This window comes from Danio rerio, chromosome 12, assembly GCF_052040795.2.
Source record: "Danio rerio strain M-AB ecotype USA chromosome 12, GRCz13ab, whole genome shotgun sequence".
NCBI lineage: Eukaryota > Metazoa > Chordata > Actinopteri > Cypriniformes > Danionidae > Danio > Danio rerio.
Window position 1 is genome coordinate 5783689 of NC_141032.1, and position 16429 is coordinate 5800117.

Here is a 16429-nt window from a genome sequence, read left to right on the forward strand (position 1 = left end):
ATAACCATGTATTTACACAATATGTATATTGCAACTAATTATAATTTACAGTGTAAGTACATATTAGTGATATTAGCCACTTAATATAAAGTGGGACCGACATTTGTGATGTAGAAAGTTAAATTAATTACAAAAGGGATATTAGCATTAATCTTACATCAGCATGTAATTATTATTATTATTATTATTCATTTTCTTTTCAGCTTAGTCCCTTTATTAATCTAGGGTCGTCACAGCGGAATGAACCGCCAACTTATCCAACATATGTTTTACACAGCTGCCACAACCCAACACTGGAAATATTATTATTCATTAATTTATTTTCTTTTTGGCTTAGTTCTATTATTAATCAGGGGTCATTATTATTATTATTATTATTATTATTATTATTATTATTATTATTATTATTATTATTATTATTATTGAATACAATTTAAGTATTATTGAGTTATTATTGATTATTATCACCACATTGAAGTGATAATACAGCAATGAAAGATAGAAACAAAATCTTTACAAAGCCCCAATCATTAAGAGACATATTACCATAACGAAATGTATTCTTATTATTATTAATATTAAGTTTAAGAGATTCAACATTGAACGCGTGTGCTTCTGATTTTCAGTACGAGTAAACGCTGTGAAACGTCATTGTCGTCCAACCACATTGAAACGCGTTTTGTCTTCCTCTAGCGGCAGAATGACGCAAACGCCGTTTCTTTGTACAAGGTTAATTATTTAACTTGTTGCTCGGTAAGGTACCATTCCTACCCGAAGGCAACCGTGTGTCAAGACGCGTGGTCAAGGTATGCCCGGCAGCTGCTCTCCTCTGTCATGGGTGATATTAGACAGCGCAATGGCTCTGTGAGTAATAATGACACAGATTTATCTGTTGTCCCTTATACAGCAGACGACATCAGGGTGCTTTGTCATAAAGTTGAAGATGGGAAGGTTGGGGAGGAATTTGAGATGCGAACTCTATCAGAAGTGCCGGATGGGGACGCTGGGGAGTCCCGACCGGTCAACCGCGGTGCTTTTTACCGGGTTTGTTTGCCGGCTTGCTGTAAAAGAAGCGACACTCACCGTGACGAGGATGAAGATGATGGTGAGGAGGACACGGGGGAAAACACCGTTCAGAAAGGTAAACTTATCTAAACGCTTAGCTTTCCGAAGAAATCGTTCGTAAACATAACTACAGATGCCGAATTTGATCTTTGTTGTTTCTAATTTTACACCTGTGTGACCTCTGACTGTTATGTACAGTCAACTGTCGAGTGCTGTGGATCGCTTACATTCACCATAGTAACCATCGTTTCTGTTAACGTGTAACATTACGTTAAATCTGCGACAACTTACTGTAAAGGCGAGAGAGGTGTGTTTCAAGAATAAAAAACAATAAAAGTCAAATATATTATCACCTAAAATGTGATAACTATTATACATTTTTACAATGTCTTGTCAGGCAATCATTTGATGACATATTAAAAGACTTTATTAAAAAACGTATTCATTATATGAATATATGTGTCGTCATCTAACTTAAATTGTAAACCACTGGGTTAAATATATATGTCAGCAAGAGGTTTTTAATCATTTAAAAGATAAAGAATTTTTAGTACAATCACTTACTTTTTATATATTTTAATAAATACAGGTAAATAAAAGTAAAAAGGGTCACACTTTACATAAGGTTTTGTTAGTTAATGTATTTACTAACATGTAATAAGAATGAACAATTCTTATATGGTATAAAGAATTTTTAGTACAATCACTTACTTTTTATATATTTTAATAAATACAGGTAAATAAAAGTAAAAAGGGTCACACTTTACATAAGGTTTTGTTAGTTAATGTATTTACTAACATGTAATAAGAATGAACAATTCTTATATGGTATTTAATAGTCACAGTGTTAATTAAGCTTTTTAACAATAGTTATTGAACTGTGAATTTTCAAGGACTAACATTAACAAATATTAATAAATACTGTGATAAATGTATTGTTTATTGTATGTTTGTGCTACTAATTACATTAACTAATGGAATCTTATTGTAAAGTGATACCATAAAATATATTTATGTAGTTGTGTGTGTGTGTATATGCATATATATATATATATATATATATATATATATATATATATATATATATATATATACAGTTGAAGTCAGAATTATTAGCCCCCCTGAATTATAGCCCCCCTCTGTTTTCAACTATACTGTTTTCAACCTCTGTATAACAACAGACTTCAATTATATATATATATATATATATATATATATATATATATATATATATATATATATATATATATATATATATATATATATATATATATATATTTATATATATATATATATATATATATATATATATATATATATATATATATATATATATATGTATATAAATAGGCCTGACGCAATATATAGATATATTACACAATATAGACGTGATCTTAGTAACTTTAGGTGATACAATATTCATCACGATTGCACGAGACTGGAAAATATGCGATAATTATATTTCTTACAATATTTCCCTTGAAAAAGGCTATTTTTATTAACTGTGTTTTCAAATCGTTTAATTATTGTATGACATTAGAATAAACAGGTAAAATATATTTCAGATCTATTTAATTCTAATTCAGGAACTGTGTCAAGGTGAAAACATTTATCCTTTACACCACTATGAGTAAGAGAAAGCAGATCTTCTGACTCTGATTGGCTGTTACTTTTTAAAATATTTCCCAAATTATGTTTAATTATGTAAGGAAATTTTGCTAATAATATTTTTTCTTCTGGAGAAAGTCTTATTTGTTTTTATTTTGGCTAGAATCAAAGCAGTTTTTAATTTTTAAAAAATAATTTTAAGGACAAAATTATTAGCCCCTTTAAGCTATATTTTTCAATAGTCTACAGAACAAACCATCGTTATACAATAACTTGCCTAATTGCCATAACCTGCCTAGTTAACATAACTAACCTAGTTAAGCCTTTAAATGTCACTTTACGCTGTATAGAAGTGTCTTGAAGAATAAGTAGTAAAATATTATTTACTGTCATCTTGACAAAGATAAAATAGATCAGTTGTTAGAGATTAGTTATTAAAACTTTTATGTTTAGAAATGTGTTTAAAAAATCGTCTATATGTTAAACAGAAATTGGGGGAAAAATAAACAGGGAGGCTAAAAATTGAGGGGGCTAATAATTCTGATTTCAACTGAATATATATGTTATTCTGATTGACTGTTTTACCTATATTTCAACATTTAAAATCTTACAAAAGTTACTTGAACAAAATTGTGCACTTAATATACTTTCTGTCTATAAAAAATGTTTTTTGTAAGTTGAATTTTTTGATGCAGACACTAAAATAGGACATATCATCTTTGACCCTTAATCTGTACGTCATCAATAAAACATAATTAGTTAAATAAATATTAAGTAAATAAATATTGAAACCGCATGTTTCTACAGTAACCTGTTACTAACTGTAGTAACAGTGTCATAAACAGCAGAGTTGCCATGGCACTTTCTTTTTATAAAAGCTGACAAGAACAGTCACATTGTAATTATCCCCTTACATACAGCTACCATAGAAACTATTCTTTGTTACTCGGTTGTAGCCACTTTTCATTGTTTTTACAGGTCTTATGAACTAATACAGAATTGATTTAGGAATATTTGTGGTGACTAGTTCCACATTCTCAGTTCCATGTTTGTGTTGTACAGTAAAGTGTCCACTTTTCAGTACCCCTATTTTTCATTAAGTTGTTGCGCTTATGAGGTAAATCACAAACTCATACACTGCAAAAGGAACAACGATTATAAAGCATTATGAATTGCATAATCGAATTAAAAACAAGAGACAACTATAAAACTAGAATTTAGTTCAATCATTGAAAATCAGTCCACCTGTGGAGGAAATGACTGGGGTTTTCTTACTTCCAGAACCTGACTGTAGCACTCTATTGTGTGTTGTTGTTGGAAATTGTGGTCACCATGGTATCTTTTGTGAGGAAAACATTTACACTCAAGGTCTAAAGCTAACATTTACCACCATCTAGCAATAGCTGATGTCTTGAGAAAATAAAAAATATGAATAAACATAATTATAATGTATTTGTAATAGATTTTACTGGCCATGAATCTGTATATACACTCAAAATAAATTGTTCAAATTACTTAATTAAAATGAGCTGAAACAACACAATTCTTGAGATTTTTTAAGACAACTTAATTGTTTTATGTTGAATCCACTTGGTCTTTAATAGCATGTAACAAATTACAAGTCTTACTGTTCAGATCTTATTTTGTTTTTTGGTCACGGATCAGACAATGTTTTGGATCAGCCAAAATAGGGAGAAGACAAATGTCATTTGATTTCTGTTTATTACAGAAACAGCACTGCAAGTGACTTGAATAAACCAACAGACCTTAGAACCTTTCATTTTATTAAAAATAAAAGAAAGAAGTAATCAGCTGAATAAAAATAAATAGTAAAATATTCAGTCCTGTGGAAAATTCACTGTTACAACTACTGTTGCTGATAACACTAAATGTAGAAATCTAACATTAAAATGTGTGACACCCATATGTATTTTTAGTCTCATTTTCAATAAAAGATTCAGTTATTCACTTGTAAAACTTCATGTTTCATATTACTAGATGGGTCATTTTTAAATAATTATTCAGTGGCATATTTTTGATGGCTTGTTGTTGCCACCTATTGGTTAAATAATGTAATTGCTGCGTACAACTTTTATTTTTGAGCGTTAAATGCATATGATGGTAATTTTAATCTTTACCATAAACATTTAGTTTTATCTAAACTATACATTGTTATCCCAGTACATTTTCTGTTTTTTGACGATTTGTAGCTTAACTAACTTTAAAGACTAAATACTAAATCTCTTAGGATTAATAAACAAATGCAAATCACCATAATTTATAATTGATGTTGCTTGGGTGTTGAGATACTGATCTTTTAATGATTATTCGTGCAGCTTACACTGAATGCATGAATGCAGGCGAAACAAATAGTGACAGAAAACACTTTTAATAACCTAAAAAACCCAAAACATCCATCCTCACTATATTTTACAGGAAAGGCCTTTAAGATAATAAAAGAACTGTTATCATGAGTTGCTCATGTGAAAAGAGCTGTTGTGGCATCAGATTACAAATTTATAAAAATACAATGCCGTATTTGTGATTTAATAATTGTGCTAAACCACTTAGCATATCCGTCATTGTTCATAATATAGTGACCAACCAATCGCATCACCAATTTTTCTTCAATTTTTGCCTTTTTTATTGTATATGCTGAATATTTAACAATCAAAACCATACCAAAATCTTGCAGTTATGACATCCACATCACAACAGAAAACCAGAAAAGTAATAATACAATTGAAATGAATAGAAAATAATAATAAAAAAACAAAAGGTTATACATTAATATTTACAATTAATAGAAGAGAGGAGTTTAGTTCTTTGAATATATTCATAGTTCTGGTTGCTTTCTGACTTTAAAGTCTTTTAAAGTTCCCATGTTAAAGTCTGGAAGTTACTAAGACTTATTAATTCAGTATGTTGATGTACTGGGGCTTTCTTCTGCTCATTATTTTCCCATTGCAAACTTAATGGTTTGAGAGGGTATTAAAAACCAGTTATTAGACATGAGTTATTAAAACTATTATGTTTAGATGCAATATATAGATATATTACACAATAAAGATGTGGCCTTAGTAACTTTAGGTGATACAATATTTATCACGATTGCACGAGACTGGAAAATATGCGATAATGATATTCTTACAATATTTTCCGTTGAAAAAGGCTATTTTTATTAACTGTGTTTTCAGATCGTTTAATTATTGTATGACATTAGAATAAACAGGTAAAATATATTTCAGATCTATTTAATTCTAATTCAGGAACTGTGTCAAGGTGAAAACATTTATCCTTTACAACACTACGAGTAAGAGAAAGCAGATCTTCTGACTCTGATTGGCTGTTGACGTTTGGCTCTCCCGTCTCAACTCCCGCCATTAGTGTTTATTTTCAACTCTGGGTTCACCTTTGGGCCACTCCACATACTGACAAAAAACGTCTGGGTCACGCTAACTTTAAGAATGAATATAATTGTTCCTTTAAAGTGTTTAAATCCATTTGCATTATTATTATGCTGTTTTATAGCATAGCATTATATAATCTAGGACTTTTATTTTAAAATGACAGTATCTTATCACAATAATTTCTGTGGCAATTTATTGCACAGCATAAATGAATTATCACGACAGGCCTAATTATATGGTGCATGATCAGTCAAGGTCATTCCGTGAAAACATTTGATCTTATGGTACAGTGTTCATATGCAGTGGTATTTTGTTTTCAAAGAATCTTTGAAATTTTAAAGGGATTGTTCGCCCAAAACTGATATTTTTGTCATTATTGAATCACCCTTTACTTGTTAAAACTTCCTTCTATTCCTTCTGTTAAACCAACCCAGGCTCGTTCTGAAAATTTAGTCCCGTGGACATTTCTGGGGACTGCGAAATACGTCCCCGGAGGTACCTATATTTGCAGTTTTTGTTTTCACGCTTTTTTACATCTCAAATGTCTCTCACGAGTGCTGTTCGCACCCGCGCTGTTCTAGAGTAAACCCACCAGAGGCTGCTGTCGACCGACTGAATGATTGACTGGGCGACTGGCCAATCGACTGACTCCTCCTCCTTCCCTCAACCCAATTAATTTTACCGATTGACCCGCCCACCCACTTACTTCCCTAAACCCTCAACCGATGGTTTACAAAAGCCGTCCAGAAAAAGAAAAGTCCTCGTCTGATTTTTACCACATTTTCGGATTTCACCACATTCTCACCGTGTTGTTCACTCATTCATTTTATTTGCTGGATTCTGTTTTTGTCTTACCTGATTTCTTAACCACATATCCCTGGACTCGATCCCGGTCATCGTCAACAGCCAGTTCATCTCTGCGTCTCAAGTACGCCGACAAACACGACGAGCTAACTGGTTGTGCCAGGAAAGCCCTCCACACGGAGGTAAGCGGTCAGCCCATGAGCACCAAAAGGAACGGCGTCAAACCAGCCCGTAGCGTTCGCTAAAAAAATGAAATGCAGCCATACGTACCTCCGGCTACATAATTTGCGGTCTCCAGAAACGTCCACGGGACTACGTTTTCAGAATGAGCCTGTGTTGCATTAAACAGTTGAGAAGATATTTTTTAAAAAGCTTGAAACCGTTGACTTCTATAGTATTTGTTTTTAATACTATGGAAGCTCAGCTTTCTTCAAAACATCTTCTTTTGTGTTCAACAGAAGACAGAAACTAATAAAGGTTTGAAACCTCTTGAGGGTGAGTAAATAGTAAGCAAATTTTCATTTTTATTTGACCCATCCCTTTAGGGTGTTACCTAATAAATAGGAAATACCGGTTTGAAATATTTCTGCAGGGTGACGTTAACTAAAATGCTTTATCATGATGAGCAGTACTGGCTTTGTGGGAAAAGCTGAATCACACCAGGAAACTGTCGTTTTCCCCCCTCGTGTGTTCTCTGTTAAAGATCAGGTGAAGCTGCTTGTTTACTTGAACTCAAACCCGTATTGTTGGGTGTGTGTTATGTTCCAGGACCCATGATATTTGGCTCGCTCCAGGTCCACATTTGATACAATTTGACGTTTATCCAATCAACCTGATTGAGCACAGCCCTCAGCTCACCGACAGGTAGTAAAGTTGCACTTGGTTGCGTAATCACTTGCGTCACATTCTGTGGTTTCATTTCAGTGTCAAAGTTAAACTCAAGTCATCAACAGTGTGTGGAGATTCATGCTGTTCTGCTCTCTCCATCTCATTCCATGCCAATATCAAAATTCAGATCACACCCCACAAAGCCAAATCATGCTGTGTATTGCTCATATCTCGAGTTTCCATTCTTTTCTGCATGTGGTTTGTCTACAAAGACTTTATTGATGAACGGCTTTCAGATGGTTTTCTAATGACTAAGGCTATTTAAGTTTTTTGGTTTTGTTTGAATACAATTTTTAAATTTGAACAGCATTTTAGTTTAAATTTAGTTTGTTTTGGTTAGTTTTATAGTTTAGATTTTGTTTCTATTTAGTTCTTATATACAGTGGGAGGGGGTATTGAGTTTTTTTTTCTGGAAATAATATTTCTAAAGGAGCTGTTGACATGGAATTGAACCAGATTTTGGTAAAAGCCCAAACAATACAAACATAAATAAAACAAAACAATACAAATCTGAGAAATTAGTTCTGTGTAATAACAATAGAATGACACAAGGATAAAGTGCTGAACTACTGAAACATATTTATTATAACACAATAACTTTTGCATAGATTATGGTAGAGACATTTTTCTTTTTTCCTATAATTAGAGACATGTGCAGGAACCACCAAAATTAATTACAGCACGCTAGACCACACAGTACCTAAAAGGTACACTTTCAAATTTGAGTTTATAAAAAAATACAAAAAGCGCCTCTTTTTTATGTGTTTATTATAACACAGACAACATATACAGTTGTTTTAAACACTTTCATTAGTGTTTTCTGAAAATTCAAAGGGTTTTCTTTAAAATGATGCCAAATTTTTGCATGTAAACCTCTGCATGTGGATTTGGGAAGCTTTTAAATTTAGGTAGGCAAAATCCAGGCGGAAATCCCAAAATAACAGCAGAGTTTAACTGGTTAAAGAATAAGTAAAGAGTAAAGAAGGATTTTAAAAGGAGATATATTGATGATTATGTATATATGTATGTATGTACAATATGTATGATTAAAAGAAAGTACTTCAATCACTAATTAATTAGAAAAGACTAATTTTCCTTGAAGGTTGAAATTTTTTGAGTTCCATTTTTGCAATTTAATAAATGTCTCATCCTGTTATTGTTATGTAATTCAACTTCCTGTGGTTTGTGGCCCTATAAAAGTCACACTTATGAACTGTAAAGGAACCAGGTATTCATGGATGCCCATCTGTGGTCATGAAGATAAAGTATTGAAATGATCATCATTTAGAGATTTTGGTAACACTTGAACACTGTGAATGAGACTATGCATGCTTATAACAACTATCATGAAGTCTCATTCGCTTGGTTATGACATTTTAAATGCAAAGATTTTTGTCATGACAACTTGACATTACAAAGACAACAAAACTTGTCATAAATCTGTCATAAACATAATTGTCTTGAAGCCATTATAAATGTGTCATGAATTATAGAACAGTGTCTTAATTACCTTTTGGACCGTAACTGCTGTGGTACAAGGTAAATGTGTAATTTAAATGTCATTAAATATTAATAACGCTCTTAAAAAATTATTTGACAGAGTAATGACACTTTTGATTAGTAATTTTACTGACAAATACAGTTTGTTCCAATAAAAACAAGATCAGGCGATGCAGTGGCGCAGTAGGTAGTGCTGTCGCCTCACAGCAAGAAGGTCGCTGGTTCAAGCCTCGGCTCAATTGACGTTTCTGTATGGAGTTTGCATGTTCTCCCTGCATTTGCGTGGGTTTCCCCCACATTCCAAAGACATGCGGTACAGGTGAATTGGGTAGGCTAAATTGTCCATTATGTGTGTGTGTGTAGATGTTTCCCAGAGATGGGTTGCGGCTGGAAGGGCATCCGCTGTATAAAAACGTGCTAGATAAGTTAGCAGTTCATTCCGCTGTGGCGACCCTGGATTAATAAAGGGACTAAGCCTACAAGAAAATTAATGAATGAATGAAAAACAAGATCAGAAAAATATTTCTGACACAATTAAAATGCCTTATGAGAATCATATTTATGACAAGTTTTGTTGTCTTGCTAATGTAAAATTGTCATGACAAAGATGAAGAAGTTGTCAAGTTGTCATAGCAAACAATGTCATCTTTGCACTTAAAATTACATAACTGAGCATGTCATGTTATGATTAAAAAGGTTTCACGACAGTCTTATGAACACCCCTTAAAGTAAAGTGTTACGGGGGCTTTTTTTACTCAAAACAGTGAATTAATCAGCATGTCATGTTATTATTTCGCATGATGTTGAATTTAATGTGATGTTGAGCAGTATTATTATTATATTCGTCCACAGAAAAGCAGCCGTCATGTCCGGGGCTGGGCCTCATGTACAGCTTGTTAGCGTCTGTCTTCTTCTCCATTGCGGCTCTTCTTGTGAAGAAAATGGAGGGGATGCACGCCATCCAAATCAGTGCCATTCGCTGCTTCTTCCAGATGCTGTTTGTCTTGCCAGCCATGATATATTACAAGTAGGAATCTACGATATATTACAAGAATGAAAGCAGAATGTTTTACAAGCATACATCTATTTCAAGTCAGCTTAAAACATGTATGAATCTATTAGATAAACTATAATTATTCTTACACATGTCAACATCTGATATATTATATGTGAAAATCTACAGTATAATGCAAGTTTAAATCTGATTTAATACAAGTATGAATAATTCACATTTGACTGTTATGATATTAGGTATGAAACTAAGTCTTTCGTATACATTTAAATATAATCCATTACAAGTATGAATCTTATACAAGTATTTAAGATAAATTACCATTATTAATTTATGATATATTACTATATTACAGACTATATTACAAATCTGACATATATGTATGAGTTTATGTAGTAGTATGAATCCGTAATACAAATATGAATTTGATGCATTCAGTTGATGAAATATTTCAAGCATGAATCTATAATACAAGTATACATTTATGATCTTTTATGATTCTATATTACAAATACAACACAGGTTTATTCTGAAAATGTAGTCGCGCGGACGTTTCTGGAGACCGCAAATTATGTAGCTGGAGGTACGTATGGCTGCGTTTAAATTTTTAAAGCGAATGCTACGAGGTGGTATGACGCTGTTCCTTTTAGCGCGTACCAGCTGACCGCTTACCTCTGTGTGGAGGGATTTCCCACTGCAACCACTTTGTCCAGTTAGCTCGTCATGTATGTCGGCGGACTTGAGATGCAGAGAGGAGTTGACCACGACGACGATCGGGTTCGTATCCGGGGTAGAGCGATTCCAGAAATCAGGTAAGACAAATTCACAATCCAAACAATTAAACGAACGAGTGAACAACAGGGTGAGAATGTGGTAAAATCCGAAAACGTGGTAAAAATTAGATGAGGGTCGGTGCAATAGCCTAGTGGTTAGCGTGCTGACATATGGTGCAGTAGCATGTCAGGGTGTCCTGAGTTCAAATCCCGGCTTGAGGACATTTCTCTACCCTCCTCTCTCTCTCTCCAACTTCCTGTCTCAATAGTGTCCTATGAAAAAATAACGATAAAATAAAATAACGTGGACGGCTTTTGTAAACCGTCGGGTTGGTTTAGGAAAGCGAGCGGCCGGGTCAATCGATAAAATTGGTTGAGTTTATGGAAGGAAGAGGTTGGGTCGGTTTATTGGCTGGTCGCCCAGTCAATCAGTCATTCAGTCGGTCGACTGAACACACAGCGGCCTCTCACGGATTCGTGAAAACAAAAAATGCAAGAAACGTCCACAGGACTACGTTTTCAGATTGAGCCTGGGTTGCACAAATATGCATATAAGTTTGAATTTAATATGGATCTAGTGTGAATTTAAGATCTATTACACAGAGGTGGGTAGTAACGAGTTACATTTACTTCGTTACGTTTACTTGAGTAAAACTATTGGGTAACGTGTACTTTTTTTGAGTACATTTAAATATGTGTACTTTTACTCTTACTCAAGTAGACTCGTAAAAGCACAACGCAAAGAGGCGTTTCCCACATCAGCACAAATTGATTGTTCAGCCAATCAAGGGCCCCATCCTTCTGTGGGCCCTGGGGCTTCAGCCCCGCCTAGCCCTTACGTTAATCCAGGCATGATCATATCATTATATACAACCCGGGCTCATTGTGGAAACAAAGCCCCGCAGACGTTTCTGCAGACTGCGAAATACGTCCCGGGAGGTATGAATTCGAGCAGTTTTTGTTTTCGTGGATCCGCGAGAGGCCGCTGTGCGCGCTTTTTCGCGTCTCGAGGAGGAGGAGTGGAGCGGCGTCACACCGCCCCGCAGCTTTTGCTCGAGAAAAACTAAACGCGGCCATACGTACCTCGCGGTCTCCAGAAATGTCCGCGGGGCTACGTTTCCAGAATGAGCTTGGGTTGATTATATAATAAGTATAAATGCATAATACATGAATGCATGAATTTGAAATATCACACATATGAATCCATATTGCAAGTATGAATTGGATAATTTAAACAATCTATAATACAGGCATGATGTTGTTGTCTATTACATGGATTAATGGATTAATCAATAATACAGGTATGCATTTATGATTTATTACAATATTAAATCTATAGTACAAGTATTTGTACATCTTGACTTGCATAATTTAATTGAATATCATTTTGACTCAATCTATAACCTTTTCGTTTTATAGAACTGGCTTTTTGGGACCAAGAGGTATGCGAATCTACCTGTTCCTCCGTGGCTTTCTAGGCTCCAATGCCATGATCTTGTTGTATTACGCAGTTCTTCAAATGCCTCTGGCTGATGCCACAGTTATAATGTTCAGCAATCCAGTCTTTACAGCCTTGCTGGCGTGGATTTTCCTCAAAGAGCGATGCACGATATGGGACGTGGTCTTCACTGTGTTTACACTCACCGGCGTCATTCTGATAGCCAGACCACCATTCCTGTTCGGCGGCGAGTTGTCAGGGATTGAAGGGGATTATAGCAGTCACATCAAGGGCACAGTGGCCGCCTTTTCTGGAGCGGTCGGAGCAGCTTGCACTATGGTCATTCTGAGAAAAATCGGGAAAAGGGTTCACTACTTCCTCTCCGTATGGTACTATGCAGTTCTGGGACTCATCGAATGTGTCGTTGTCCTGTTCATCTTGGACGAGTGGACTATTCCGTCCTGCGGCTGGGATAGATGGACGCTCATGGCCATCGGGGTGCTCGGCATAGCCGGACAGGCCTTTCTTACCAAAGCACTGCAGATCGAGAAGGCAGGACCAGTTGCACTTATGAGGACGATGGATGTGGTGCTGGCCTTCGTCCTGCAGTTCCTCTTCCTCAACCGCAAGCCAACATGGTGGAGTTTAGGAGGAGCGCTGTGTGTGATCAGCAGCACCAGTGGAGTGGCCTTAAGGAAGTGGTATAACAGCACAAGACAGAAGAGCTGATCATGCACACTATAGGGAGGTGAAGATCCATTTTATATATGTTTGCTACAGATAACTGCTGCGTTAGATACCAAAGAGGCTTTTCACTGTTATCATATACAGCTATGGAAAAAAAAAACAATGAGGCTACTAGAGATATTCTCTATTTCTCTGGGTGTGCTGTTGGATTTAATTATTCTAAATGTTGATAAAATGTTGATCGTTGTTTTGTCCTGTAATTTTCACAGCAGATAGCGCTAGCTTTTCGTTTTTAACAGATGGGGCTCCAGCCTAGGGGTTAACAGCAGATGGCGCTCTAGGCTAATGTTTAACAGCAAATGGCACTAGCAAATAGCACTCTTGCTTATTTTTAAACAGCAGATGGTACTTTAGGCTAGTTCTTAACAGCAGATGGCGCAAGCAGATGACGCTCTAGGCTAGTTTTTAACAGCAAATGGCGCTCCAGCTTAGTGGTTAACAGCAGATGGTGCTCTAGGCTAGTGTTTAACAGCAGATGGGCTAGTTTTTAACAGCAGATGATGCTCAAGGCTAGTTTTTAACAGCAGATGATGCTCTCGGCTAGTGTTTAACAGCAGATGGGCTAGTTTTTAACAGCAGATGATGCTCAAGGCTAGTTTTTAACAGCAGATGGTGCTCTAGGCTAGTGTTTAACAGCAGATGGCGAAAGCAAATTGCAATCTAGGCTAGTTTTTAACAGCAGATGATGCTCTAAGCTAGTTTTTAACAGCAGATGACGCTCTAGGCTACTGTTTAACAGCAGATGATGCTCTAGGCTAGTTTTTAACAGTAGATGATGCTCTAGGCTACTGTTTAACAGTATATGGCGCTCTGGGCTAGGTTTTAACAGCACATGGTGCTCTAGGCTACTGTTTAACAGCAGATGGCGCTCTAGGCTACTGTTTATCTGCAGATCATGCTCAAGGCTAGTTTTTACCAGCAGATGATGCTCTAGGCTAGTTTGTAATAGCAGATTATGCTCTTGGCTAGTTTGTAACAGCAGATGGCACTAACATATGGTGCTCTGGGCTAGGTTTTAGCAGCAGATGGCACTCTAGACTACTGTTTAACAGCAGATGGGCTAGTTTTTAACAGCAGATGATGCTCAAGGCTAGTTTTTAACAGCAGATGATGCTCTTGGCTAGTTTGTAACAGCAGATGTCACTAACATTTGGTGCTCTGGGCTAGGTTTTAATGCCAGATGACACTCTAGGCTAGTGTTTAACAGAAGATGACACTCTAGGCTAGTGTTTAACAGAAGATGGGACTCAAGGATAGTGTTTAACACCTGACGGGGCTCTAGGATATTTTTTAACAGCAGATGGCGCTCTAGGATACTGTTTAACAGCAGATGGGGCTCTAGGATAGTTTATAACAGCAGATGCCGCTTTAGAATCATTTTTAACAGCTGATAGAGCTCTATGACAGTTTTTAACAGCTGATGGTGCTCTAGGATAGTTTTTAACACCTGATGGCGCTCTAGGATAGTGTTTTTAACAGCAGATGGGGCTCTAGGATAGTGTTTTTAACAGCAGATGGGGCTCTAGGATACTGTTTAACAGCAGATGGGGCTCTAGGATAGTTTATAACAGCAGATGCCGCTCTAGGATCGTTTTTAACAGCTGATAGAACTCTTTGACAGTTTTTAACAGCCGATGGTGCTCTAGGATAGTTTTTAACACCTGATCGTGCTCTAGGATAGTATTTTTAACAACAGATGGGGCTCTAGGATAGTTTTTAACAGCAGATGGCGCTCTAGGATACTGTTTAACAGTAGATGGGGCTCTAGGATACTGTTTAACAGCAGATGGGGCTCTAGGATACTGTTTAACAGCAGATGGCACTAGAAAATAGTGCTCTCGGCTAGTTTTTAACAGCAGATATCTAGCAAATAAAGATGAGCGATGAAGATGAGCGCTTGTGCTTTAGATCATGTACTGTATGTGTTTTAAGTGTAAAAAAAAGTACTGTAGGAGTTTTCATTTCAAATGACAGTATTTTAATTTTAGATTTGAAAGAAATGATATCAGACCTTTACAAAATAAAACAATTATTAACATTTTTTTCAAACACACAGCTATAGTAAATCCAGTACATCCAGAGAATCTGAGAATTCTTGTATTTTAGGACCTCACTGTATGCAGTATGTACAATAAATGACAGTATTTTAGTAGTTTTATAGAACACAGATATTCCTAACCCAACTGAGGGCTGTTAGTCAAGACTACAGATATTTTTCAATGGAGATAATAATGCTGTTAAGACAGCACTGCTTTATAAAGATTATAGCAGACCACTTATAAATAGACTGCTGGTCAGACACTTATGAGTGTACAAATCAGCAAAAATGTCAACTTTGTCATTTACTCAACCTCCTGGCATATTTGTTTCCTTCTGTAGAGCATGAAAGGAAATATTTTGTCCTTAAGTCCTTTTTTTCACTAATGTTTTGTGTCCATTTCATTATGAATATTATCTGACTTTTCAGGGTTTAAAGGGATTGTTCACCCAAAAACAACAATTCTGTTTTCATTTACTCATACTTCACTTGTTCAAAACCTCTTTGAGTTTCTTTTTTTGTTCAAAAAAATAATAATAATAATAAATTTTATATATATATATATATATATATATATATATATATATATATATATATATATATATATATATATATATATATATATATATTTATAATTTTAAAAATAAATATAACCCTTTGTCTTCAATAGTATTTTTATTTCCTAATATGGAAGTCAATAGGTGCCAACCCAGCAGGTTCAGGACGTCAACATGATGTCAGATTGATGTTGTAACCTAACGCCATGGGGACGTTGCATTTTGTTTGGAAATGAAAACCGTGTTGACATCAGAACCCAATATTAGACCGACATCAATGTCCAACGTCCAACCTAAAATCAACTAAATATCAACGTCTAATGATGTTACAGCTTGACGCTGTGTAGACGTTACCAATAAAACGTTTTTGAGAATTTGGATTTTTGTTGCCATACTTGATGAATTAATGTCATTATATGACGTCAATATGATGTTAGTTTAAGAGGTTGGCTTGATGTTGGATTTTGGTCAATTTTTCCAACACAACATAAAATCAACTAAATATCAACATAACTTTGTCTTTGTCCGCTGGCTAGACATAGAATTTTGGTCACCTGACATCATGACCTTAATCTAACCCAACATTAAC

The 16429-nt window shown here is 35.2% G+C and overlaps 1 protein-coding gene across 3 annotated transcripts; it reads left to right on the forward strand.

The window, feature by feature from the left end:
- The first annotated feature begins 763 nt into the window (after positions 1-763).
- slc35g1 (solute carrier family 35 member G1) lies at positions 764-15807 on the forward strand. Of its 3 annotated transcripts, XM_087275791.1 has the most exons (5): positions 764-806; positions 908-1141; positions 7656-7751; positions 10128-10302; positions 12480-15807. In XM_087275791.1, exons 4-5 carry the CDS (start codon positions 10160-10162, stop codon positions 13225-13227), a joined length of 891 nt encoding a protein of 296 aa, XP_087131917.1. In that variant the 5' UTR covers positions 764-806; positions 908-1141; positions 7656-7751; positions 10128-10159; the 3' UTR covers positions 13228-15807. The 3 variants fall into 3 exon arrangements, with proteins under 3 accessions (XP_087131917.1, XP_087131916.1, XP_087131918.1); XM_087275790.1 differs by lacking the exon at positions 7656-7751 and having other exon boundaries at positions 764-1141; XM_087275792.1 differs by lacking the exon at positions 7656-7751 and having other exon boundaries at positions 764-1141; positions 10128-10824; positions 12158-15801.
- The last annotated feature ends 622 nt before the right edge of the window (positions 15808-16429 follow it).

Excerpts from the sequence above, each read along its gene's own strand:
- slc35g1 (XM_087275790.1), top strand. The coding sequence starts at position 835 with ATGGGTGATATTAGACAGCGCAATGGCTCTGTGAGTAATAATGACACA. Across the intron at positions 1,142-10,127 it reads GGAAAACACCGTTCAGAAAG|AAAAGCAGCCGTCATGTCCG; the intron begins GTAAACTTATCT and ends ATTCGTCCACAG. Across the intron at positions 10,303-12,479 it reads CCAGCCATGATATATTACAA|AACTGGCTTTTTGGGACCAA; the intron begins GTAGGAATCTAC and ends TTCGTTTTATAG.